Here is a 25,194-nt window from a genome sequence, read left to right on the forward strand (position 1 = left end):
CCGCGCGCCGCCGCCCTTACGTCACCCCGGGGGCTCCCACACCTCGCCCCGCCCCGCCCCGCCCCGGAATCTGAATAATCCCCGCCGGTGTCCCAAAGGGTCCCCTTCTCCCCCCTCCCCATGCTCGATCCCGGGCTCGCCGCCCGCCCAGGCGAGAACCGCTCCCCCGCCGCCGGTAGAGGGGCGAGAGGCTTTATGCAGGTTGCGGGGCGCCCGCGGGAGGGCGGCGGAGAGAGAGCGAGCCCCGCCGCCGCCCCGGAACGAGCATGCGAGAGCCGTGCGGGGGCGGGGAAACGCCTGTGGAGGGGCGGCGGGCACCCCCCGCTCCCGGCGAGGACGTTCCCGTTACTGCCCCCCCCCGGGACCGTTCCTCACCCCCTCCTTCCCCACCAGGGCACCGTTACAGCCCCGGGGCACAGTTACAACCCGCTCCCGACGGCCCCGGCCAGCCGCTGCCCGCGGGGGCCTGGAAGTGGCACCTGGTGCCTTTGAAGGGCCACACACCCGGCTGGCTGGCGTCGGGCGACACAAAAGCCCAGAGTCCCTCTAACTGAAAAATTAAAGAATAACCTCCCTGCCGCCCTCTTCGCTCATCCTCAGACCCCGGAGGAGAGGCATGCTCTCTCCGGCCTGGGTGACAAGGCCTCCCTCTGTTGCGGCTGCTGTTGGCGGGGCCTGGCCTGCGACCTCCCCGACCCTTCTTTAGTCCAGGGATTGTCTGCTTTGGTCCTTGCAGCCCCGCTGCTGGGGGAGCACCAAAATAGAGGCGCCTCCCCAGAAATACCTCGGTGTATTTCCTTGTCAGGGTGTGAAAAGACAGCTTTACTCTTGAGCATTGAGTTAATCCGCAATACGAAAATCTGTCAGGCGAAGAGGCCTGACGCAGGGTACAGACTGATATGGAGCTGACCTGGGTTATACCATATACGAAGAACCAACTCGAGATCCGTGATTTTAATTCTTCGCCCTTTGGACACAGGTTAACAGCGGTGTAATCAGTAATCGCCCATTGGAAGAAGCAGCAGCCCTGTGTGGTGACAATGAGAAGATTCACAGCCCAAGGGAACGTTTGCCATGACAAAGTCCGGGCTTAAGAAACAGACTTCCTTCCTTGTGATGCATGGCAGAACCAAAAAGAAGCAAGCAGCAATCTCCCCCCCACTTAAAACACTTCATCTGCACAGAAGTCTCTTGAACCAAGGAACAAGTGCCAGGACAAGAGGGAATGGCCTCAAGCTGCGCCAGGGCAGGGTCAGACTGGCTCTTAGGAAGTATTTCTTTGCAGAAGGGGTTGTTGGGCGTTGGAATGGGCTGCCCAGGGCAGGGGGGGAGTCCCCATCCCTGGAGGGGTTGAAGAGTCGGGTTGACCCAGCGCTGAGGGATCTGGTGGAGTTGGGAACGGTCAGTGTGAGGTTCATGGTTGGACTGGAGGATCTTCAAGGGCTTTTCCAATCTACATGACTCTGTGAGTCTGTGAAAGTCTCCATCATCTTAGAGTGGAAGAAATGCAATCAAATCATGGTTAGCTTGTACCAGCCAAGAGTTTAAAAACAATGTGTAAAGCAGTAATGGTGCTGAGTTCAAAGGTGTCCAGAATACTGTGGATGAAACCCATAGTCCACTTGTCCTCCCTTTGGCACTCCTACGCACTCTGGATTTTACCACTACAAATATTTTGAAGTGACAGCTCCCATCCCCAAGAGCAGGGAGCTGTCAGGGCTGTGCCCAGCCTTCAAGAAAGGGTGAGCCATAGTGGGTGGGAATGAACAGGTCACCACCATCCGCTGGACTTGTTTCATTTGTTTTATAAGTCTCTATGGATTCACAGACGCAACCCCTGATGTGAACCCAGAGATAGCTGCATAACAGCAGACACTGTACCAGTAGAGTTGTTTCTTTTCAATATGATTTTGCCCACTCCATAAAGGTGTGCTGTTTCAACTGAATCAGGATAGTTTGCAGGAGGTTTTATGTAAGCACAAGAGTAAGGTCACCTGGATTTTGCTCTCGTCTCCTGCAGTTCTTTAGGCCTCTGCTCTCACAAAGTTGTGTGCTGTGAACTGGTTCATTTTTTTTCAGGAACTGAGTCTTATGACAGATTACTTTGTTCCCATCTTCAGCATTAAAGTTAATAAATACCTTACAGTTCAGAGTCTTGATCAACCACTTAAATAGCTTATTTCTAAGTCTGAAGCTTAACACTGCTGGAGAATCATGAAGTGATTAAGTGCATGCAGCTACACAGTGCAGCAACTTGTTGATACTCAGATGTGCTTAACTCCATTAACAGACAAGTCAGAGTTTTTGCCAGGCCTCTGCTAGAGGTGGGCAACAGCCTTCCTGCTCTTCCTCTCTCCCACCCCAAAATCATTTCACTTCAGTAAGTGTGCATGATGGACAAAGCAAAGTGTTTATAGTGCAATCTAGTTAAATTTGTGGCTGATGCTTCCTTTTATTCCTTCTTAAAATCCTGGGAAATCCCAGCAGTAGAAATTCAAGTAATAGAGCAGACCCGCTTTGCCATTGAGCAGTGAATGGGCAGGGAATGCCGCAGTTAAGACTGCGTTCGCAGCAGCTGGTACATGCCAAAGAGGCCATTTGGTGTAAAAAGTAACATTTTAAGAGGCAATGTTTGGTTTTGGTTTTTGTGGGGTTTTTGTTTGGTTTTTTTTTGTTTTTTTTTTTTTTAAAAAAGCTTTGGAAGGAGCATACCAAGTGAAACAAAGTAACGCAGCCTTCTCTTCTGTTGGAGGGTCATTTGCACACAGTAGTAGAAGTTGCTAAGTCCGTTACAGTTACGGGGGAGATGAATGGTAAGACATTATCCTCCTGTTACATGACACCATTAAAGGCCATTTCACTTCAGCAAAGGTGACAAGCCATTCAGCCCTGTCTTCATCAGGTCATATCAGAATATAGAATTGTCAAGGTTGGAAAGGACCTTGAAGATCCTCCAGTCCAACCATTAACCTCACACTGACTGTTCTCAACTCCACCAGATCCCTCAGCGCTGGGTCAACCCGACTCTTCAACCCCTCCAGGGATGGGGACTCCACCCCTGCCCTGGGCAGCCCATTCCAACGCCCAACAACCCCTTCTGGAAAGAAATACTTCCTAAGAGCCAGTCTGACCCTGCCCTGGCGCAGCTTGAGGCCATTCCCTCTTGTCCTGGCGCTTGTTCCTTGGTTCAAGAGACTCATCCCCCCTCTCTGCACCCTCCTTTCAGGGAGTTGTAGAGGGCCATGAGGTCTCCCCTCAGCCTCCTCTTCTCCAGACTAAACCCCCCCAGTTCCCTCAGCCCCTCCCCATCAGACCTGTGCTCCAGACCCTGCACCAGCTTTGTTGCCCTTCTCTGGACACGCTCGAGTCATTCAATGGCCTTTTTGTAGTGAGGGGCCCAAAACTGAACTCAGTCATCGAGGTGCGGCCTCACCAGTGCCGAGTCCAGGGGTAAGATCCCTTCCCTGTCCCTGCTGGCCACGCTATTTCTGACACAAGCCAGGATGCCATTGGCCTTCTTGGCCACCTGGGCACACTGCTGGCTCCTGTTCAGCCGGCTGTCAGTCAACACCCCCAGGTCCCTCTCTGACTGGCAGCTCTCCAGCCACTCCTCCCCAAGCCTGTAGCGCTGCTGGGGGTTGTTGTGGCCCAAGTGCAGCACCCAGCATTTGGCCTTAGTGAAACTCCTCCAGTTGGCCTCAGCCCATCGCTCCAGCCTGTCCAGGTCTCTCTGCAGAGCCTCCCTAAATGAATCAGAAACAGAAGGGACCTCAGAAGGGTCACCAACCTGTTCTCCCATCTTAGGGTAGGATCAGCTATTACAGCTATATATCACTTGATCTATTCCCGAAAGCTGTTACTCTAGTCTTTTCTTAAAATCCATACAGGGAGGAAGTCTGTGAAATATCAAGGAAGTGTCTTCCAGTTCTTTGCTAGTCCTGTGTCGCGGATGAAAATATTTGACACGGTTATGATTTAGAAGCAATTCAAGATTTATTAATGGTATGAGTAGATCAAAAGGATGAATTTTAGCAGCACTTAATGATTGATCAATTTAAAGATTAACAAGGTGATTTGGTAAATTATGTTATAATTAAAACAGCAACTTAATTACAGTTTCAAGAATTACAATATTCACGCTAACTAACTACAAGGTATCCTAATTCATAATACATATATATATATAAACAGAAAACATAGACACAGACAGAAATATTTGGATCCAGTGAAATATGTCACCACACCCACACTCATGAAGGCAAATGTGCATGTTCAAACACCTAGATAGGTAGAGAGGTGGATGGAAGAGGCTGGTCTATAGTTAAAATTTCCCCCTTCTCAAGTTTAGAGCAAATGCTCAGAACACATCTGCATTCCTCAACGGGCAATAATTGAGCCTTGAGAAGTCCGACTTCACCCCAGCTTTTTGTCAGCTTTATCGGCAGATGGTCCTTAAACCTCGAGGAGTTGATACCCGAGATGTGTCCAAGCTCAGGGGAGATGCTGGTCACAGTCCGCTGTGATCCAGGGGAGCTCAGAGGGTCTCACTTGGGGTCGCTATTTATAGGGTCCGAGATAATTGACTTTTGTCAGGTACTTGGTATTTCAGCCCAACTCGGATGACAAAATACTCTGGTATACCAGTTGTGCGGGCCCGGAACCTGCTAGGTTTTGAGGTTCTGGTATCACCCGCTGTGGGCCACGACCCGGGTACAGATGTACTAGGCTGTCAGGAGGTGATGACTAGATGATCTTCAAGGTCTTTTCCAACCTAGATGATTCTGTGATTGCCATTCCCGTTCACAAGAGATAGGGAAGGCAGGAGCCAGGGATGTTAAGGGGGTGCCTTAACGCTCTGGTCCGCTGCCTTTCGCAATCCATCTTAGGGTTGGGATGTGGCCCAGGGAGGTGGAATCGCACCAAGCCTGCTCAAGATGGGGAGGGGAGAGTTTTGCCACCACACCTTGACATTCAAAAGCATTCCCCGAATCCCTGATGTCTCATCTAGATCTGCCTTGACTGCCACAACTGGAGCTAGCGTTGAACATGGGTGTGTTCATCATGACAGCAGTCTCCACCTGAAGACAGACATTCAGAGCTTTCCTTCTGAACTGTGCCTAAGGCTTCTGATCTGTCCTTCTGCCACATCTTCAAGGCCTTTAGTTATCATTTTACTTGCCTCTGGGTTCTTCCCACCTGATCCACCCGTTTCATGAAAGGCACCGCCCAAACCAGAAGGTGCTCCAGCTGAGGCTCCCCCGATGCCACACGGGACAGAGCCTCATACTTCACTGCCTGTGTCCCTCCGTATTCCCACTCTACATTTTGCCCTTCTATTGACAGCACGACCCTACACATGTCCACCCCGCGGCCACATCACACGTGGAGGGACACCAGCTCAGTTTTTCTCTCCCAAGGCACAGGTGGAGCACACGCTGGGGGAGTGAGTGAGGGATACTGGAAGGATTGTGGAGCAATCTCATCGTTACGAGCGCACGGCTGGGCGGCAAGAGTTGTGGCTGCCAGCTCCATCTCTGCTGCAAACTTCCCACTTCTCTCTGTCATACCTCAGTTTCCCCAGCTATAAAACAGAGTCAGTTGTGTCTCACATTTCTCAAGCGCATTGAAAATGCCATCACGGGATGTGCAGAAAGACACCTGATTTTTATTTTTTTTTTGGAAGAGGAAAATGAAGAATGTGGCTTGTAAGAAATAAACCAAAACACATGTTTTTTAAATTTTGTTTCATTTATTTGGCAGTAATATCCAACCCCCCCTGCTTCAAAAAAAATTACAAAATCAAGTAAAATAAGTGCACTAAGGAAACCTACAGAATACTGATAAATTTCACACACGTACAGGAGGGAATATAGAGGGAGGAGTGGGACTTTTTTGTTCGTTGCTTAAATTTGGCTTTTTGAAAAAAAAAAAAAAAAAGCCTTCCCTGCCCCTTGCAGTCTGTACAGCAGTTGTCCCAGAGGGCAATGGTTGGAATTCAGCACTTCCTTCCCCAGCAGCCAAGATAGCGGCGGAGCAGCCTGCTGGGGGGTACAGCCTGGGCATGGCTCACCGGACAGTTGCTCTTCCCCTCGGTGTGGGGAGGCGAGATGTTTCGGTCCCCTTTTGGTACCGTAGCCCTTAGAAGCGGCATCACCCTCCACAGTTGTGTTTCCCTTTGAGAAGGAAAAGGCTCCCCGGGCAGCAGACCTTTCCGTGGAGGCACAGCCCTCCCGCCCCGCTGCCCCCGGCTAGCCTAGGGTACGTTGTATGGCTTGTCAGAGAGCTCCGCTCGCCTTGCCCCAGAGCAGCCCATCCCTCTGCCTCCACACAAGCGCCGTAAACCTCAGTGCCAGCACACTGCTCCAGCTGTCCCCAGCAGCCATCCTCGTAGGCTGCACATCCATGGGAGACAGGAAGGGGACTAAAGAACACATCACATAACGCAGCCTATGGATTTGGCCCCCCCACCCCACTTCCTGCACACATTCTGCTTCTCCCAGTTGGAGATTTTCCTGACTGGACAAATAAGATGTTATCTCCATCCAGGGAAAGCCTTTAAGGCAAGCTGTTGTGTTTTCTCTAAGGCACTTCAATGATCCAAGCTGGAAGGAAGTGAGCTGGGAGGCACGAACTACCTTCTACCTTTCAGAGCAGGGTCGGAATAAACCAAAACATTTATTAAAAATGTTCCTGTGACTCCAGATCCAGCACATGAAGCTGTTTTGCTCACACTGTTGGAGGTGAGTGAGGGTGTATCCAATGGGTGCTCCCAACTCCACCAACCACTTCATCCAGCACCACCAGAACACAAACAATGACTCCGTCCCAGCGTAGCATTGTCCACATTACTCTCAGCTCCTACAGACTCATTCCCCTCACCTTCACAGGTGACAGTTTCTCAAATCCAGACCCTTAGAGGAGAAAAAACAGCCCCCTTCTGTATGTCTTATGCCAGAACCTCCAAGCAGGGCAGGGTAGGGTACAATTCTCACTGGAAATGTGGCTCTGTGCCTACATCAGTGGAAGTCCTCTGGGTTCACACCAGGAAAACAGCTCAAAGACCAGACAGCCTTTAACAAAAGTGGCCCATGGGTGAGACCACAGGAGGGGCCAAGCCTTCTTCTTCCCTATACTTGCCAGGCACCAGCTCATTCTTCCTCTCCAAGGAAAGCACTGTGCAAAAGGGGTAAGGTTGGGACAAAAGTCCTGCTGATCTTCACTCAAGCAGAACATTCTTTTGCAGATGCATGTGGAGTTTTGCTTGAGTAAGCACTAGGGACTGCAAGATACCTGGCAACAACTGCTGACGGCACTCACCGACAGGAAGATGGAAGTCACAAGCAGTCATCTCAGGGTACGTGCAACTGCTTGGGATGCACAGAAGGGGCATGAGGGAATGTGGAAACTGCATGTTCAGGTGTGTGAGTGTATGAAGTACATTTGATGACTGCAGGAGAAAATCAGCTGGGCTTGAGGCTACAGAGGTGATTGTCAACAAAACATTTCATTTATATCTAGGACCAATGCTCTGAGACACAGGTCAGGTGAAAATGACCCATCAAGGGACGTGAGGGTGGTCAAAGCTGATCAAAAACACTGTGAAATGTGTCAGTAATGAGGCTTCCAGCCCTGACTCCAAACTCAGACCTGGAATCAAATAGGGCTGCTGCCTCACTCCAGAGGGAGATGGAAAGCCCAGGATGAGGGCTTTCAGCCCAGACTCCAACTAAACAGTTTTCTATGTAGTTAAGCCTTTGAAGACACCCTACTAATGGGATTGCCTGTTCCCTCTGCCTCTAGACTACTTGGCACTTCCCTCTGGGCAACTGGGAGAGGCACGAGCACAGACTCTGAGCACATGGTCAACGCTAGCTAAAGGAGCAAGAGCTAGAGAGCTGCGGTGTCAATCTGTGTCTGGAGAAACTAATTACATCCAGCCCTGTGGCTTCTTCCCACGAGGGACACTGCTATCCCCAGTTGAGAAATACCCTGCAGTGCAGGGCTCACAAGTTGCTTGTGGTGTTTGTGGTGGCTGAGCGCAGTGCGATACAAACTGTGCATGGGCGTTACAGCACTGTCAATAACAAAAACCCACAGGCTGGGTCTTCTTGAAAGATCTAGAGCTACGAAACATACAAAAGTTGAATTACTACCATAGGAAATAAAGTAATTAAAAAAACCAAACAAACAAAAGGGGGAGTCAGCATGTGAATGTGATAAGAAAAAAAATATGATAGCACCTCTAAGGAAGGGGCAGGGAGAGTAAGAGTGAGATGAGGTCAAAAGGAATCATGTTATGTTGGAGCCCACAATGTACTGGAGGAGCTGCTGGGGACAGTCCGGTGGAAAGCAAGGAGGAACGTGCTGGACTCATGCCAGCAGCATGGCACCACGGCTTCCAGGTGTCACACCAGGCTGACCAGCTTTGAGGAGCTCGAACCAAAGGGGAGGGTAAGCAGGGCAAGGTCCTTGGCTAATGATGCCCTGCAGCACACGTGCTCAGCCACAGAACTGCCAGGCCTGTATTTCTGCAGCCAAGGCCGGTGTTGACAACTGTTATCGAATGAAGACCCCCTTTTCTATCCAGCACTGACTTCCCTCCTTTCCCCAGATCCAGGAGAACAAGAAATCCCTGTTAGTTCTTGGAGGGAGCAGCTGTCTGCTCTGGGACAGGGTCCCAGAGGCTGCTGTAAGTCCCTCCCAGCCTTCCAAGGCCCCAGCAATGAAGCTCCCTGAACAGGTGGGCTCTGCTCCCCCTTCCTGGCCCCATTCTCTGTGTATTACAAAACAAATAACCCATCGCTATACAATGTAAATATCTGTGACTGGGCAACTGTAGCAGACACTTGTGCATACTGAGATCAGCACTGGAGGACAGGGCGGTGGGTTGGGCCCATCCTCCTGGGCTCCTCCAGTGTGGAGGCCCCTTACATCTCCTTGGTGCTCATTCTCTTGGTCTTCTCAGCCGTCTCCTAGAAAGAGAGCACAAAAGTGAAACTCTGCACTGACACAGGAGGTGGCAGTGCCCTGAAGCCTTTGGTCCATCCACAAGCAGTGCCAGATACCTCAAAGCCTCACCCCTGTATTTGTTCCCACGGGCAACAGACATATCCCTTTGCTACGCTCCCTCTTCTACCAAAGTCTCCAAGTGAACAGAAGCAGAGGGGACCCCTCTAGCAAGGAGAGACTTAGCGCCAGCAGAGCTTCCCAGCCTCGTACTAACCTGATGCTTCTGCAGTTCCTGAACGTATCTAGCCAGCTCCTCCTCAGTCAAGTCTTGATCAGGTCGCTGTCTCTGAGCAGGCATCTTCTCATTCTTCCCTGCAAACAGAAATGGAGTTCAGCGTTATCACAAATAGGGGACGCAAATTTCAGAGGCTGAACCATGTAGAACAAAAAGAGGCAGGTCAGCCAGAGGGTATCTCAAGCTTAGGAAGGCTTTGCTGGAGGAAGGTATGGGTTGGCATCTTAGAAAGAGCCTGGGCCTTGTGGTTGCCTGGGACTTCAGAATCTGGGTATCCAGTCTGTCCCAGTCTTTCCCTCCCATGTGATTAAAATAAAACCACAAGGAAGGGACTGCATATTATTTAGAAGAAGCACCTATAATTAGTTCAAACATCTTGGCCTCTTGTAGGGAATAAATGGAAGCTCAATGCTACCCAAGGACATCAACTGATGCCTAATGAAGAGGTAATTTTGCTCAGTGGAAATGCAACTTGCTGCTGTATCTGACCTGATTCCTTGGTTTCATTATCCTTCTAACAATAGCCTCTAAACCCTCTGCTCCTCTGACATGGGCAGAAAGTCAAGGAATTGTTGTCCCATTGCATACTTCTGCCATGGATGCAGGGAACAAAGTAGGCAGCAAGACCGGCTGTTGCATAGCAACTTTGAAAGTTGTTTCTGGGGAGGCAACAAAAAGAGTCTCTTGTTCAGTTGCTTAACTTCTGAGACCTACCCACAGCTCCTCTGGCAGCTCTATTAGTATTACAGTTATCTTTTCTGAGGTGAGTTCCTGCTGCCACAGCCAAGTCTGGGCTGAGGTGATCTTGAAGCCTCTGCTGTAGAAGGACAGCTAAACGTGAAAGAAACTCTGCATGTCCTTGTTGTTGTTCCCCTCTCTCCTACTCTGCCCAAGCTACAGGCTATAGATCTGAGCTAACGTACTGCTGACAGATCCTGCACAGCACTGAAAACAAAGCTCATGCAGAGGCCTGGTTTCTAGGGAAGAAGACCAGAAAAACACAATGCAGCGCTGGGAGGGTGGATGTGGCTCCTTGAAAAGGACCCGTACACCTCCCAAGGCAGGGGAAAGCTGGCCTTCCACTGGCCCTGGACCATCTGTGAGAGAGCCGTTGTTCACAACCCCACCACGACTTCTCACAATTGTAACATGGCTGTGGAAGTTGAAGAAGGGCCTTCCAGAGGAAGAACAGACAAACAACCCTGCCTTACTATGAACACCACCTCCCGCCATCTCCGTCACTCTTATTTTCTTCTACAGTTTTTATGGCAAGAAGCTAAAGTGCTTTCTTGGCATTACTGGATGAAGTCTCCTATCTCCCCTCAGAGGCAAAACAAGACCCTAGCTCCTGCTTTACAGGTACTGCAAACACAGATCCAGCGAGGATACTGACACATACAGGAAGGCTGACTTGCTCACACCTACACGTATGGTTGTGGACAGTGACCTATTTGGTCTGTGCATGCCCCAAGCCAGCTGGATGAAGTGTAGCTCTGGTCTGGAGGATTTGGTACTGAATTTTCATGACACCAGATCCAAACTACAAACCCCAGCAGCATTGCCCCCAACCCAATTGCACACTTTCTGACCTAGAACAGAACCAGCTTGGGTTTGGCCAACATGGAGCACGGGGCAGGTGATGCAGAAGCCACCCATAGAGAAGCTGAGGAAGAGCTGGAGAGAGAAGAAATGTGGATAGCTGGTGCCCTCAGAAAGATAGAAAGCAAAAATCCCTTTTGTACAAAACCAAATACAGGAATTGTCTGGAGCGCATACGGACCCTCGCACGTCATTGCAGTGCACACCCAGTTCCCACAGGCACAGACGCAGCGGTTGCACTCCACCTGGGTCTCTGCTCCGTCCTCATAGGTTTCATCTTCCAGGGCACACTCTAGAGAGGCACAAAACAAGGGCAGTGTTGTGAGATAGCGAGCAGGCTAAAGACAACATACTTTGGAGGTGCCTTGAGAGAGAGGAGGTACACAGGGTGAAGTCTTGTTCCCCTAACACCAAAAGTTTCCTAATGACTAAAACATTCATGCTGAATTTGGTGTGTGAAATCAGCCAAAAAATAATGCGGGCAAGTCAGGCACTTCATTTTGCTTCCTCAAAAGAGCACATTTCAATTTCTCAATTCCAAATGAAATCTCCATATTGGATTTGTTTGCATTTCCTATTCTGTTATACGTAGAAGAGAACCCCTCAAAGTTTTGGTTACTCTGAAACAATTCTTGTTCCAGTTGGGGAGAAGTCAGGGAAATAATTTGTGTATTTGCTGTTGCCCTGAGAAAGAAAGGAAAAAAAAAAGTTTCTTCTCACAGCTCTATTATATGTTTAAGACAAGGCCCCCAAAGCACTCAAGGGCCCGTACAGTGTTAAGTGAAAACCAACTGATCGTGTTTTCCGGGCGAGGTGCAGCATCCTCAGCTTCCCACTGAAACAGACAACAGAGAGTTCAACTTAATATTCGCTAAGAAGCATAGCCTGCTCCTCAGTGCCACCGCAGTGGGATGTAAATCCGGATCTTTGGACCTGCACCCCCCAAGGAGACAGTGAGGTGAATGGCTAGGCATGCCTGGTCAGCAGAACACAAAGCTGCTTCCACAGGAACTGTAGCACTAAGCAGGATTTGGAAGGACAGTGAACTTTGAGATGATCATCAGGGAGGCTCTCTGTGTGAAAGGCAGAGCAGAGCAGGACTTTGGTCTGGTCTGACTTTCCTAAGTTGCCCAGACGTGAACTCCTCACATGATTTATCTCCACACTGTTAAATACATGCCTTGACCTTCCAAGCACAACGTATCCGTTTGACCTACACCCTTGCTTCTAAAATTCAAACGTTCCTCATCACAAGAGCTGTGGGAGCTCTGGGACAGAAAAAGCAGTACTTGTGACAACGCAGGGACAAGGGGTGCTGTCGGATGGGAGGCAGGTGTATATCAACATTATCTCTGGGAGGGGAGTTACAGCATTTGATGTCTGGCCCAAAGCTCGACTCTTTTCTTTCCTCCCTTCCCAGGACCCCTCTGGTTCCCCAGTACAAGTGAGGAGTTCCTACTTTTCTCTGGTGGGTTGAAGGATGGGCTGAGGCACTTGAGAAATTCATTGAAGCTGAGCTTCCAGTCAGCGTTTTCATCTGACAGCTCGATGAGGGCATCTACGCAGAGTCCCCTGAAAGGAAACACAGGCATGTTCTGCACAGGGCTGTACTAGACTGGTCCGTGCTCTACTGGCTTTAGAGCACAGATGAGTAAAACCAGTAGTAACTACGTAGGCTCTGAGATGCCTGGCAGAAGTGGCTTCTGTAAGGAACCTCATTGGATACAGACAAAAAAAGAAAAATAGTCACAAAATACTCTCTGTCTGGCAAAGGGCTGGGAAGTGGAGGAATATTCAGAACAGCAGGAACAGGACCTTGTTGACATCTACACGCTGTCACACAAGTAGAGATGCAAGCACAGCCTAACCACAAGCAGCCCGTTCTCCTCATCGTCTCACACACAGAGAAAAAGGGAAACCTCTCAAACTGCATTTTCATGTGATGCTTGCACCAGCTCTAACTGCAGGCTGCCCGTGAACTGTGTCTTCCCACCATCTTCCTTGCACTGGATCTAGCTATCAGGCAAAAGGGGAGTAAGGTTCATGGGAAAGCTAATTTATTAGGAAATAAAAAAGGCGGCAAATTTTCTGTCACCCAACTCACCTTCTGGCTGCACACCTGCTGGATTTAAGGCAAAAGAGGGTTAGAATACATGTGAAAGGTAGGGGTGAGACCGCTCCTTTTGGTGGTATTCACACCTAATTAAGTGAGAAGCCACTTCATACACCGTTATCTTTGTTAGTGCAAGCCCTAGCTGATATTTTCCATGAGTGGATTTTCATGCCCCTTTCTGCCACATCTTGCCCCCAGCTCTCCTGGCATCCCATCCACTGCCCACCTGAGCAGCTTGTTGGTCTCCTGGTCCATGTAGGTGGTGATGTTGACAGCAGTTTCATTCTGCTCCACAAACTTCAGGAATTCAGTGGAGTCCAAGCGAGAATCGCCATCGTCAAAGCTCTGTAGGCAAAGATGGGGAAGATTCATCAGTTCGGGGTACCCCTTCCTTCTCCCTCTTCCACATGGACTTCGCATTTTTGAAGCTTTAGTGAAAAAGGTTGCATCAGCCCTGTTTTGTACAAAGAAGAGAGGCTCGGGGAAAAGCAGCAATGTATCTATATTAGCGTCAAAACTGGGAGACATGATCCTAGCCTTGTTCTCACTGGTGAGTTACACTGCCTCTCTTTCACCTCCTGCTGCTTGATTTATGGCTCTAACCCCATTCTTCTCTTTGTTCCAGCCAGCTCTTAGCCTTCTTATATACCTCCTGCCTTAAAGCAAACCAGTTGCATTCAAGGAGGTGTCAGCTTTCCAATATGTGTAAATCCAAAGCTGTGCCTAGACTGTGACAGTGACAAAAGGGAAAATCACAGGAAGCAATTTTCTGCTGATCCCAAAGAAGGAACAATTTAATGCAACAGCACAACGCCTCGCCACCAACTTCTTAAGGTCTTGACAGGACTCCTGGCACTGAAAAGCAGGATTTTTAGCCCCGAAATCCTGGCTGTACTCCCAAAGAAGTAATTGCATTTTGCCTTCCTGTTTGGAGATGTCATGTCAGCACCGGGCACTCAGCAGGAACTGCTGGGCCCCCTCAGAGACAGCTGCATTGCAGTGAGGGGAAAATGAATTCTGCACGCAGACTGCTGCTGGCTAATTTTTGAGGTGTGACTTGGGGCAGGTGACTGTATCCTTGTGCAGTGCTTCCAGGAATGCTGGAAGAGACACTGCCTGTTGTTACCTCTATGTGGTTCAGGAGAAACCTGCAGGGCTAGGAAAATCACTCTGCGTGCTGTAGCCTGTGTATAACTGCTCCACTAATGTGTTTCAACTTCTACTAGACTTTGAAGCCTCTCATCCCGCTATTTCTTGTGAAGGTAGCCACAGTTCCCTTAATGACCCAGACTCAGTTAAGCTCGTTTCCTTGCCTTTCAATGCTATATGGTCTGCATTTATGTGTTCCCCCAGAGACCCTCCAAAACAGAGCAGCTTCCCACTACTGGCCTCTCTTGAAATAACATCCTTCAAGGTCATGGCCTGTCTGACGGACAACCCACATCCCAGTGATCCACACAAATCAGGCCTCCAGGAGGGAAACAGCTTAATGACACATCTACAAACCTCCCCATCAAGGAGAAAAGTGAAAAACTTCATGCCATCTTTGTCTCCAGTGTCTATAAGCTGCAGGGCAGGAATCTGCTATTTGCAGGGTGGCCATGGGGAGCCCCTGAGCTGGGCATGGCAGAATTCCTCCAGCGACAGTGGACCCTCATTGGTGAAACAAATTTATGTGTGTTTGAACTCATTTATGTTGCTTGTCTTGGATTTCACAGAATCACAGAATCATCTCAGTTGAAAAGACCTTGAATATCATCCAGTCCAACCATTGACCTCACACTGACCGTTCTCAACTCCACCAGATCCCTCAGCGCTGGGTCAACCCGACTCTTCAACCCCTCCAGGGATGGGGACTCCACCCCTGCCCTGGGCAGCCCATTCCAACGCCCAACAACCCCTTCTGCAAAGAAATACTTCCTAAGAGCCAGTCTGACCCTGCCCTGGCGCAGCTTGAGGCCATTCCCTCTTGTCCTGGCGCTTGTTCCTTGGTTCAAGAGACTCATCCCCCCTCTCTGCACCCTCCTTTCAGGGAGTTGTAGAGGGCCATGAGGTCTCCCCTCAGCCTCCTCTTCTCCAGACTAAACCCCCCCAGTTCCCTCAGCCGCTCCCCATCAGACCTGTGCTCCAGACCCTGCACCAGCTCCGTTGCCCTTCTCTGGACACGCTCGAGTCATTCAATGGCCTTTTTGGAGTGAGGGGCCCAAAACTGAACCCACTCATCGAGGTGCGGCCTCACCAGTGCCGAGTCCAGGGGTAAGATCCCTTCCCTGTCCCTGCTGGCCACGCTATTTCTGACACAAGCCAGGATGCCATTGGCCTTCTTGGCCACCTGGGCACACTGCTGGCTCCTGTTCAGCCGGCTGTCAATCAACACCCCCAGGTCCCTCTCTGACTGGCAGCTCTCCAGCCACTCCTCCCCAAGCCTGTAGCGCTGCTGGGGGTTGTTGTGGCCCAAGTGCAGCACCCGGCATTTGGCCTTATTGAAACTCCTCCAGCTGGCCTCAGCCCATCGCTCCAGCCTGTCCAGGTCTCTCTGCAGAGCCTCCCTACCCTCGAGCAGATCAACACTCCCACCCAACTTGGTGTCATCTGTAAACTTACTGAGGGGGCACTCGATCCCCTCATCTAGATCATCAGTAACGATGTTAAATAGGAGTGGCCCCAAAACCGAGCCCTGGGGGACACCACTCGTGACCGGCTGCCAACTGGATTTAACTCTGTTCACCAAATTTGTCCCAAGCTGCTCCAAGCTCTGAACTCTGCTTTAATAAGTATTTCAAAGTTTTCAGGGTTGTTGATATGGTGGATTACCACCTGACAGAGAAAGTAAGTCCTCCTTTGGTCTGAGAAAAGGCTTTATCATGGAAATTTTCACCCACTTGTGCCTGGGATCAGAGATCCATAAAAAGGGGGACAGTAGAGAGAACATGAGCTGCGCCCACGGGATTTCACCAGCACCCCAGCAGGACGGGGCTGGCAGGGGTGACCGGGCCGTGCCATGGCGGTGGAGAAAGCCCACAGCTGGCTCACGTGTTTCAGCACAGCCCCTGGCCTGGGCAGGCTCTCTGTGAAGGCAGCTGGGGACAGCGCATTTGCAGGGGGAGGGACTGAGCAGCTCCACTCCCCAGGACGCCGCAGCGTTGAGGTGCCGGCGGGGCTGCCCGAGGCAGTGGGCCACAAGTGGGTTTCCACAGACGGAGCAGCATTAATGGCTACAAAGGCGAAGATGCTCTCTGGAGCGAGGGGACCAGCTCCTCTGTCTCATCAGGGGGTGCCATTGCCATGGCAAATTTGCTTGCAGCACTCACTCCTGTCAGGCACCATTAATCTCTTGCTGTCAACAGCTTATGATTTAAACACTCTCCCCCTTTCCCCACCTGCTCCTCCAGCTCCATCCTGAATGCTTTGAAGTCTTTATCAGGAGCTGGGTGTGAGGGGGAGGGATGCAGCAAGTGCATGTGGCAGGAACATGGGAGAAGCATGTGATCTGCTGGTTGCAAAAGGGGGTGGGGATGGCCTGAGGGACAGACTGACAGGGAGGAGGGAAGAGGAACGGGATTATTACAGGGCCTGAGACTCACAGGCGGCTCCTCTCTCTCTGCAGAGCACTAGGGAACTGTCAGCTCTTGGCCACAACTGGGCCATACTCCTTGCAAGAAAATATTCCACTTGAAGCCCCCAGGTGTCCCCTACCCCCAGCTCAACATGGCTTTGGGACTGTCTGGAACAAAGGATCAGCAGTCCCTGCTCCGGCTTCCTGCATTTCCAGCACTTTCACCAATCTTTTCTCCTCTGGCTATCTTTTGTCTCCTGAGATCAGTCCTTCTCTCCCCTGCCACAGGCATGCCTGGTCTTGCCCTCCTCCTTTTCCCCAGGGCAGGTCAGATCCCCGGGGATGCTTCAGGTCTGGGTTGTCCTATAGCCATATCAGTGGCTCCGTAACACATCACACTGTAGGACATACCAGAGCTCTCTGGCCCCCAGCTTGACCAGCCCATCACGTGCCGGAACCTCTTGGGTGGGGACATGCTTTCACAGAATCACAGAATCATCAAGGTTGGAAAAGACCTTGAAGATCCTCCAGTCCAACCATGAACCTCACACTGACCGTTCTCAACTCCACCAGATCCCTCAGCGCTGGGTCAACCCGACTCTTCAACCCCTCCAGGGATGGGGACTCCACCCCTGCCCTGGGCAGCCCATTCCAATGCACTTTGCAGCGACAGGGTGAGAAATGTTCTCTGGTCTCTAAGGCAGCCGCTGCTCTACTTGCCTTGAAATACTTGTCCAGGACTTCGCTGTAGTTGCTGCCCTTGGAAAACCAGCCATCTGGGATAATCTCAGCTTCCAGCCACTGGATGACACGGCGACGAAGCTCGTCCCTGTCTGACTGGTAGCAGACGACTGTCATGGGAGAAGGTGCAGCAGGAAAAAAAAAAGCAAGGATGAGAGAAATTAAGTTGGCAGGGAGACTACAAAGAGACAAAAGGAACTAAAAACTAGCGAGCCAGCCCTGACCGCAGGTTGCAGGCCCCTCTGTCCTTGGATACGTGCCAGACCAAAGCGGAGATGCCATGTGCTGAACGGCGGATGGGCTCTGGGTGACACCATGTGGCAAGGCCAGAAAACGACACTCCTGCCAAATCCCTTCTGCCTTCTCATCCTCAAAGCTTGTGAAATAGTAACCTGGGTCTGGCTCATCTTGGTGTGAAGAGCCTCCAGACTGAGGTAGGAAGGTGACTGACTGGCCCCGGACAGTGTCCCCAGGGTTCCTCATGCTGTGCAGAACAGGCTCTCGGTCATTAACCCTCAAGTACCAAAACCTCCATCCTCTGCAAGGACGAAGACTAGACTGAGGAAGCCGCTGACCCCAAGACTTGAATTTTAGAGCCTACTACCTCAGGAGATTTTGTTTCTTCAAAGCCCTGACTTGCCCACTCTGAATGGAAATGAGAGGGGGTCAAGTTGGGCTTGTTCACAGTGCTCTCCCCAGTCACAGGTTTCTCTAGGTGGATATCACCTTGTGTGCTAATATCAAACTATGTATCCAGAAGCAAAACTGAAAGCCTAGATCTTCTGGCTTCTGTGAGTTGTCACACCCATCCAGAGGTCAATGGAGCCAGAAAGGGAATCACTTGTGTCGCTTACACACAGTAAGAATCTCCTTCTGAATCCAGTGACTACAATCACAACCGGACGGACAGATGAAAGAAAAACCCATGGGGATTCTGCATGTTTAATGTTGAACTTCCTTGAAACTGCTTTGAGGTGGTGGCCATGCCCTGACATGGTCCATTCCCTTAAGCCTGTACAAGGGTTTGCTCTCATCTGTCCTAGGAAGCTGAAGCTGATGATTATACAGCTCCAGCAGTTAGAGACCATGGATGGGAAAAGGGTCCCCCGATGAAGCATGGGCCATGGCCCCAAAATCCATAGGCTAAGTACACAAGGCAATACTTAAGGGGAGAAACCAGGCACAGGGAATCAAAGAGACACGTTGGTTGATGGGAGAGGTGGTTCAGCTACCCACCTGACTCCCCAGACAATGCCCAATCATTACACGGTGCCATCTTTCTGCCCCTGCACCCATCGGTTAATCACTCTTGAAGCAAAGTTTCCTTTCAAAGGAGTGCTCTTGGAGTTGGGGACAGCTCCACAGTTTTTGTGTCTTAGATCCCCAATGAACTATGCAAAAGAACGTCTCTTCCCTCAGCCTGTGTGACGAACGCAGCTTGCAGCCCTAGGGACAAACTGGGTTTCACTGCACCCTGAACTTGCTCAGAGTCCCTGAGACATCCCAGCAGAGTGAAGAGCCCAGGAGATGTATAAGCTCTGAAAGTTTACCCAGGAGTAGAGAGCTGGGCAATCATTTTTCAGCTGCTTTATCGACTCAGATTGCTACAGCCAGCGCAGAGGTATGACTTGTACACAGAGCCCTGCAACTCCTCCAGCAGACCTTCCTCCCCATCCCTCTTCCCAAATGCATGCAGAGGCCCCAGACATGCAAGGAGATGGCTTCTCACCTGGACTTGCAGCTGGATTCTCAGACTTCTTCTCTGTTAATGAAAGACAGAAGAGGACATTTCTAATGCAACAGGAGGCAATACAAACCTCTTCCCGCCCTGGGTGCTGCTTGGGCAAGAGCAGAGGAACCTGAGAGTCTCTGCAAACATGAGGGCCACATATATGATTAAGGAACTGGAACATCTGTCACCCCATGGGAAGGCTGAGGACTGTTTAGCCTGAAGAAGAGAAGGCTTGGGGACAATCTCATCAATGTTTATAAATCTGATGGGAGGGGATGAAGAAGATTGAACCGGACTCTTTTCCACAGTGTCCAGTGACAGCACAAGAGGCAGCAGGCACATGTTTAAACACAAGAAATTCTGGCTGAATATAAGGAAACACTTTTTTACTGTGCGGCTGGTGTGGGGGCGAGTTAAACACCCCCAACGTTGAGGCAAAATCCTTGCTCCTAAAGTTCTTAAGGTCTCTCATGAACATGGATGGTAGTATGGGCTTTGGGGCTTTATCCTGAGAGTCTGACCTTTCCTCAGCAGGTAGACTGAGACACCTGCCTGGCTAAATCCACAAGCTCAGAGAGGGGCAGGCAGGAGCAAGAAGTTACCCTGCTCTCTTGTGTGTCCCTCTCCCAGCAACTCCCAGCTCCAAGATCTCACCACAGCCAAGGTGTCTTCTGAGTTCACTAATGAAGGCCTTAATGGCCCTGCCAGCCTCACCTAGGGCCTCCATCCACACTCTCTACCCATGAGCCCAGGGGCTCTATTTCCACTGCTGTCTCAGCCCCTACTCCTCGCCTGGGGTTAGGTTGTAGGTATGCCTATCTCCAGCTCTGTTGCAACCACTCCTTTACCTGCCACAGACCCTGTTGATCTAGGCCCTGACCTGGTGACTGTCTTCTCACCTTGATCTCAGGTCTACTATTAGCCTGCATCACTACAGACTGGCCTGTGCTTGATTCTGGTTGCTGTCACCAGACCTGATTTCATGGCTTGACTTCAGGCCTACTTCATCACCACAAACTTGCCTGGTGATCTGGACTCTTGGTTGAACCTGGCTATCATTTTCAGGCTTGCCCTGTTTACCCCACTGTTGGAAGCGTGGGAAAAGCAAAACAGTGAAAAATCTGCAAAACACACATTTCCTTAACATAGGGGTGCTCAGAACAAACACAGGACAGGATGGAGATCCAGTGATTTGTGTTGCCGTGGCAAAAGGAGGAATGCAAAGCGAGGTGGAGGCTGCACGGTCCCGTCCTGCTACTTTTCTTGAGGAACATTTGACACAACTATGCAGATTTATCTCCTGCTCTTCCCCTTCTCTCAAGGACTGTTCTGCAGTACTCTGCAGACCTTATCTCTCATTCTTCCTCTTTTCCCACAAAAACAGCGCACACCTTGCACCAAGGAATGTGCTGTGTCGCTACTCAAGAAACAATGGCTTGACCACAGTCCCACCCACTCACACATACATACTTAGATAAATACTACCCTGAGTTTGTATCTAACTCGGAGGGACAATAATCTGACACCAAATCGGAGGGACAGATTGACAGGTTTGTGCTCCTCACCCCCCCCCCCAGAAGGGACGTCTTTTGGTAAGATTTGGGCCCTCGGCTATGCCGAGTGATTACCTGGGAATTAAGTGAGTGTGGTTGCAATCTTTTTTTTGTGTTTAGTGCTCTAGAGCCAACCTGTAGTTTGGGCATTTATCACAGGCAATCTTAAAGAATCTGTAGATGTTGCATAAGAAAAAATTGTACTATTTGTGACCCTGACTGCTTCTCTTGAATGCAACCAGACCTACAGCACACGGGCTGTTCGTGCGTCTGGTGTCAGGCCTATAGTTACAGCCCTAATTGGCATAGCTATTAAGAGATAAGTCCAGCTGCCCCTAGCCCCTCTAATCTCTGAGGACAGGCTAGAACGCAAGGGGATTCATCTCTTACCAAATTAATTCATTACCTTAAATGCAACACCCACTCAGCAACTGTGGGACGCGGGTCTGGCTGGTGAGGCCTCTGCATTGCCTCGCCATTGTGTTTGGCTTCCGACTCGCTCTCCCTTAAGAGTGTAGCTGGCCCTCATTGCTGAGATTACCTTTACAGTGGCCATCGTAATCGACCTGGATCTTGGAGCCAGTGAGGCAGGCATCACGGTGCAGCTCACAGTGGTTCAGGTACGTCTTGCCATTGCTACCGCACACAGGCCTCTTGTGAGGTTTGCATTGCTGCAAGAGAGCCAGAGAAGACAGCATTTTACCTGCCTCTTTGGGACAGCTAGAGAGAGGAGGGTGAGTCTCAGCATCAGCCCAACTCAACAGAAGCCCTTGGCACAGCCCCCTTGGCCCAAAAGGGGTTTGGAACAGGCTGAACTCACCCACCATCACTCCAGAAAAACCTGCACAGGGAAGTCTGTGGGGGTGGGTTCAAAGGCTTCACTTTATCCCAGCCTCCGTCACCACCACCACCACAGAATCATCAAGGTTGGAAAAGACCTTGAAGATCCTCCAGTCCAACCATGAACCTCACACTGACCGTTCTCAACTCCACCACATCCCTCAGCGCTGGGTCAACCCGACTCTTCAACCCCTCCAGGGATGGGGACTCCCCCCCTGCCCTGGGCAGCCCATTCCAACGCCCAACAACCCCTTCTGCAAAGAAATACTTCCTAAGAGCCAGTCTAACCCTGCCCTGGTGCAGCTTGAGGCCATTCCCTCTTGTCCTGGCGCTTGTTCCTTGGGTCAAGAGACTCATCCCCCCTCTCTGCACCCTCCTTTCAGGGAGTGTAGAGGGCGATGAGGTCTCCCCTCAGCCTCCTCTTCTCCAGACTAAACCCCCCCAGTTCCCTCAGCCGCTCCCCATCAGACCTGTGCTCCAGACCCTGCACCAGCTTCGTTGCCCTTCTCTGGACACGCTCGAGTCATTCAATGCCCTTTTTGGAGTGAGGGGCCCAAAACTGAACCCAGTCATCGAGGTGCAGCCTCACCAGTGCCGAGTCCAGGGGTAAATCCCTTCCCTGTCCCTGCTGGCCACGTTATTGCTGATACCACAACAGGAGCCTTCCTGAAAGCAGAGCCCAGCAGAGAAATCGGTGCTCAGCGTAAAAGCTGAGTGTAACCCTGCAACTGCTGCTCTGTGTGCCATGGCCATGCCTGCCCCGAGGTGTTTCTGTGAATCTGTTCTGTGCACCTCTGCTTGCTCAGCTCTGCTGCATCTCTCTGTAGACTCTGCTCCACCTTTCTGCAACCGAATGCAGAATAAGGCACCAGCTCCAAGCAAACAGCACGGCCTACAGCAGAGGGAGAGTTCATCAGTGTCACTGTTCAGGCTGTGGGCTTCTTTTTCCTGTCCTTTCCAGTCCGGCCAAGCCTACCCAGAGTGACAGACTCTCTTCCTGGTAACGGTGAATTTCTCTCCTCAGTGCCCAGGCTGGCTGCATCAGAGCTGCAGGCTCTGAGGGAAGAGGGAACAAAGAGCCACATGCCCATTCCCCAGAGCTGGGCAGGAATGGTTTGATAGCACAGGGCAGAGCAGAGTAGGGAGACACTGTCTCTCTACAGCTGGAAAATACCCTCCTCATCATCTCTGGCTCCCTGCTGGATGAAGCTATTCATCCTCACAGCACCATTATTTCCATTTTACAAAACCTGATTTTCAGTAGGGTGCTTGTAACCTCCTCAAGCAAGATGCCAGTTAAGGCAGGCTTTTTTGGAGCTCACAGATCATTCCCTGGAGTGCCCTCCAAAGCCAGCTGCATATCAACACCCTACTGGGCTCTCCCAACAAAAGACCTCCAGCCAAGTCTCCCGTGCGTGTCAAGACCCTAGGCAGTTGTGCAAGCAGCACAGCTGCAAGCCCCAGATAATATCTACCCTACAGGGCTCCTTCCCCACACCACTCTGGGAAAGACTCTGCTGTTTGAAGAGCCACTGTGAATTTGCAGCTGCTCCAAAACAGCCGAAGCCTCAATCCCATCCTGGGATCCTTCCAGTGACCAAACGCCAGCCGGGGGGTGATGGTGGTGACACCTGTCCCAGACACAGAAGCTGGGCTGCCCCCGTACCTCAATGCAGAGGCAGGTTGGCTCTCCCTTCTCAGTCACTGCACACTCCCGCCCAGCTCCACAGAAGACATTGGCACAGATCTTGGATTTGCTCCTTGGCTCTTCCTGCAAAGTAAGAGAGACAAAATACATCAAGTTACCCGGAAGAACAGCAACACAGCTTTAAGAAATAACACATTTAACTTGTAGATTGGACCAAAGAGCACCAAGGTGGTAAGGTACAGATTACAGAACAAGAGAGACACGACTACAAGAGATGGACAGCTCAGACAATAATCAGGAGCAGACACAAGGGCTAGGGCTACAGCCCCAGCAAGAGAGGGATTCCCTGAGGTCATTCCCAGACATTCACCTAGGAGAACTGGAGCAAACATCAGCAAGAGAAAGTCTAGCATGAATGGCAAGAATAACTCGCTCATGTCAAGGACTGCTGTCTTCAAAATTTTTTTCATGGAGGGTAGGGAGCAGAAATGTCTTTGCTTGAGACATTTAAGAAGAAGGTGAACATAACCCTGGAGAAAGGTGTGATGTCAAACAGACAGAAGAAATCACCATCAGGCACCAGATAATGACCCTGTCACAATAAAACTTCACAAAACTACATGAACCATTATCTTGCCTCCACTGGTCAAGATTAAACACTTCAGAGGAGGAAACACTGTCATAGATAATTATACAGTAACCTTCTCACAGTGAAAATTTCTTCCTGGTCCTTGACAGCCAGCAGTTGACTTATGCCCTGCAGCACAATTTATACGCTTTACAGTTTTCTCCTAGCCAAAGTCATCACAAGTATTCTTGTTGTTCACGTAACTGTCAAACCCCTTTTTTTGAGTCCCACTGCGTTCCCAAACCGGTGACACCTAGCAGGGAAGATTTCCACAGGTTAATCATGTTTTCAATAAAACCATCATTTACTTTTATCAGTTTTAATGCCTTTTTTTTCTTAGACTTTTAAAAGAGAAGACGGTTCCAGGGGTTCAGACTTTGGAGACCCTGGTTTAATTCCCTGCTTTGTCATTAATTTCCTTTGTGACTCTCATTTCATCTAACATTTTCCACCTGTACATTAAATATCTGGTTCAGGCTAGCCAACTGGCTTCCTCAACATTTTTGTATCAGACACAGGAGATTGAGGAATGTAAAATAATCAGTGGGATAGGTCAATCGTATCTGCTGTGACTCTTCTCTCTTATGCACAAAGGTTTTTTTACCTTCTCATATGAGTATTGTTTTTAACCTCTGTTCATGTGTGGTATCTTTGTACCTCCATCATATACTTTTGAAAATAGGTGATCAAAAAGGAACAGAATTTGCCTGAGGAGCAAGCATTGTCGATACACATAATGACAAATGCCAAGCACTTTTTCTTTTCTCCTGTCGCTCCTTTATCCTAATTTTCTTTTTTTTTGCTTTTAAACCAGAATTTCACAGTTGCTGCCTTTACTGAACAGCCCACAGTGACAGCCAGATCATTTTCTGAATGACCTTGCCCTGGTTTTCAGAATATTTTATCTGTTGGCCTACTGCATAGTCATCAAGCCCAAGAAGGTCTTATCAAAGCACTGCAGGATTCCCTCCAGGTTTGCATAGCGACAAACACCTTTCCTACTCTCTGCAAATGTTCCTATCTTGCTGCTTATCCTGTAAAATAAAAATATAGTATTTGGACACACCAGTCTTAGCTCAGAAATGTACACCATGTCCCAGGCCTGCTCACCCCATGAAGACAGTCTGTTATCTTCCCCCTGCCCCTTTGTCCTCCTTTCACATATTGTTTCTGAGCTATGAAAGCCACTCTGCCCCTTCTGCTGCATCCACCTCTCTTTAGTTGCCTTCTGGTGGAGAGCTGGGGTAAATGATCTAGGCGCTTCTGGGGCGGGAGGGAGATACATGAGTGCTTCATTGCACAAAGCAATCTCACACAACTTAGGGCAGAAAAGAGAGACTAGCTCATTTTGAAAAAAAACACAAAGAAAAAAACAAATTCTCCAAGGCTGGAGTCTGACTAGGGCACTCACACACCTAAAACGCACTGTAGGCACCTACGTGCTGATCCATTTAAAGGGTTTCGAACAACGTGCCCATCCCTTCACCGAGCCAAAGGCCAGAAAAACTGGCCTGCCAGTTTTTTTCAGAAAAACTAAACT

At 50.1% G+C, this 25,194-nt stretch overlaps 1 protein-coding gene across 1 annotated transcript in view; it reads right to left on the bottom strand.

The window, feature by feature from the left end:
- Positions 1-5,727: 5,727 nt before the first annotated feature.
- FSTL1 (follistatin like 1) overlaps positions 5,728-25,194 on the bottom strand; it is a 60,948-nt gene continuing 41,481 nt past the window's right edge. Inside the window, exons 3-11 of the mRNA XM_074808908.1 lie at positions 23,045-23,149; positions 21,080-21,209; positions 18,983-19,015; positions 17,233-17,363; positions 13,183-13,301; positions 12,303-12,415; positions 11,025-11,135; positions 9,224-9,321; positions 5,728-8,972 (exon numbers count right to left, since the gene is read on the bottom strand). Of these exons, the coding sequence (XP_074665009.1) occupies positions 8,928-8,972; positions 9,224-9,321; positions 11,025-11,135; positions 12,303-12,415; positions 13,183-13,301; positions 17,233-17,363; positions 18,983-19,015; positions 21,080-21,209; positions 23,045-23,149 (885 nt within the window). The 3' untranslated portion in view covers positions 5,728-8,927. The remainder of the gene's footprint in view (positions 8,973-9,223; positions 9,322-11,024; positions 11,136-12,302; positions 12,416-13,182; positions 13,302-17,232; positions 17,364-18,982; positions 19,016-21,079; positions 21,210-23,044; positions 23,150-25,194) is intronic.

Source organism: Strix aluco, chromosome 2 (genome assembly GCF_031877795.1).
Source record: "Strix aluco isolate bStrAlu1 chromosome 2, bStrAlu1.hap1, whole genome shotgun sequence".
NCBI classification, from domain to species: Eukaryota; Metazoa; Chordata; class Aves; order Strigiformes; family Strigidae; genus Strix; species Strix aluco.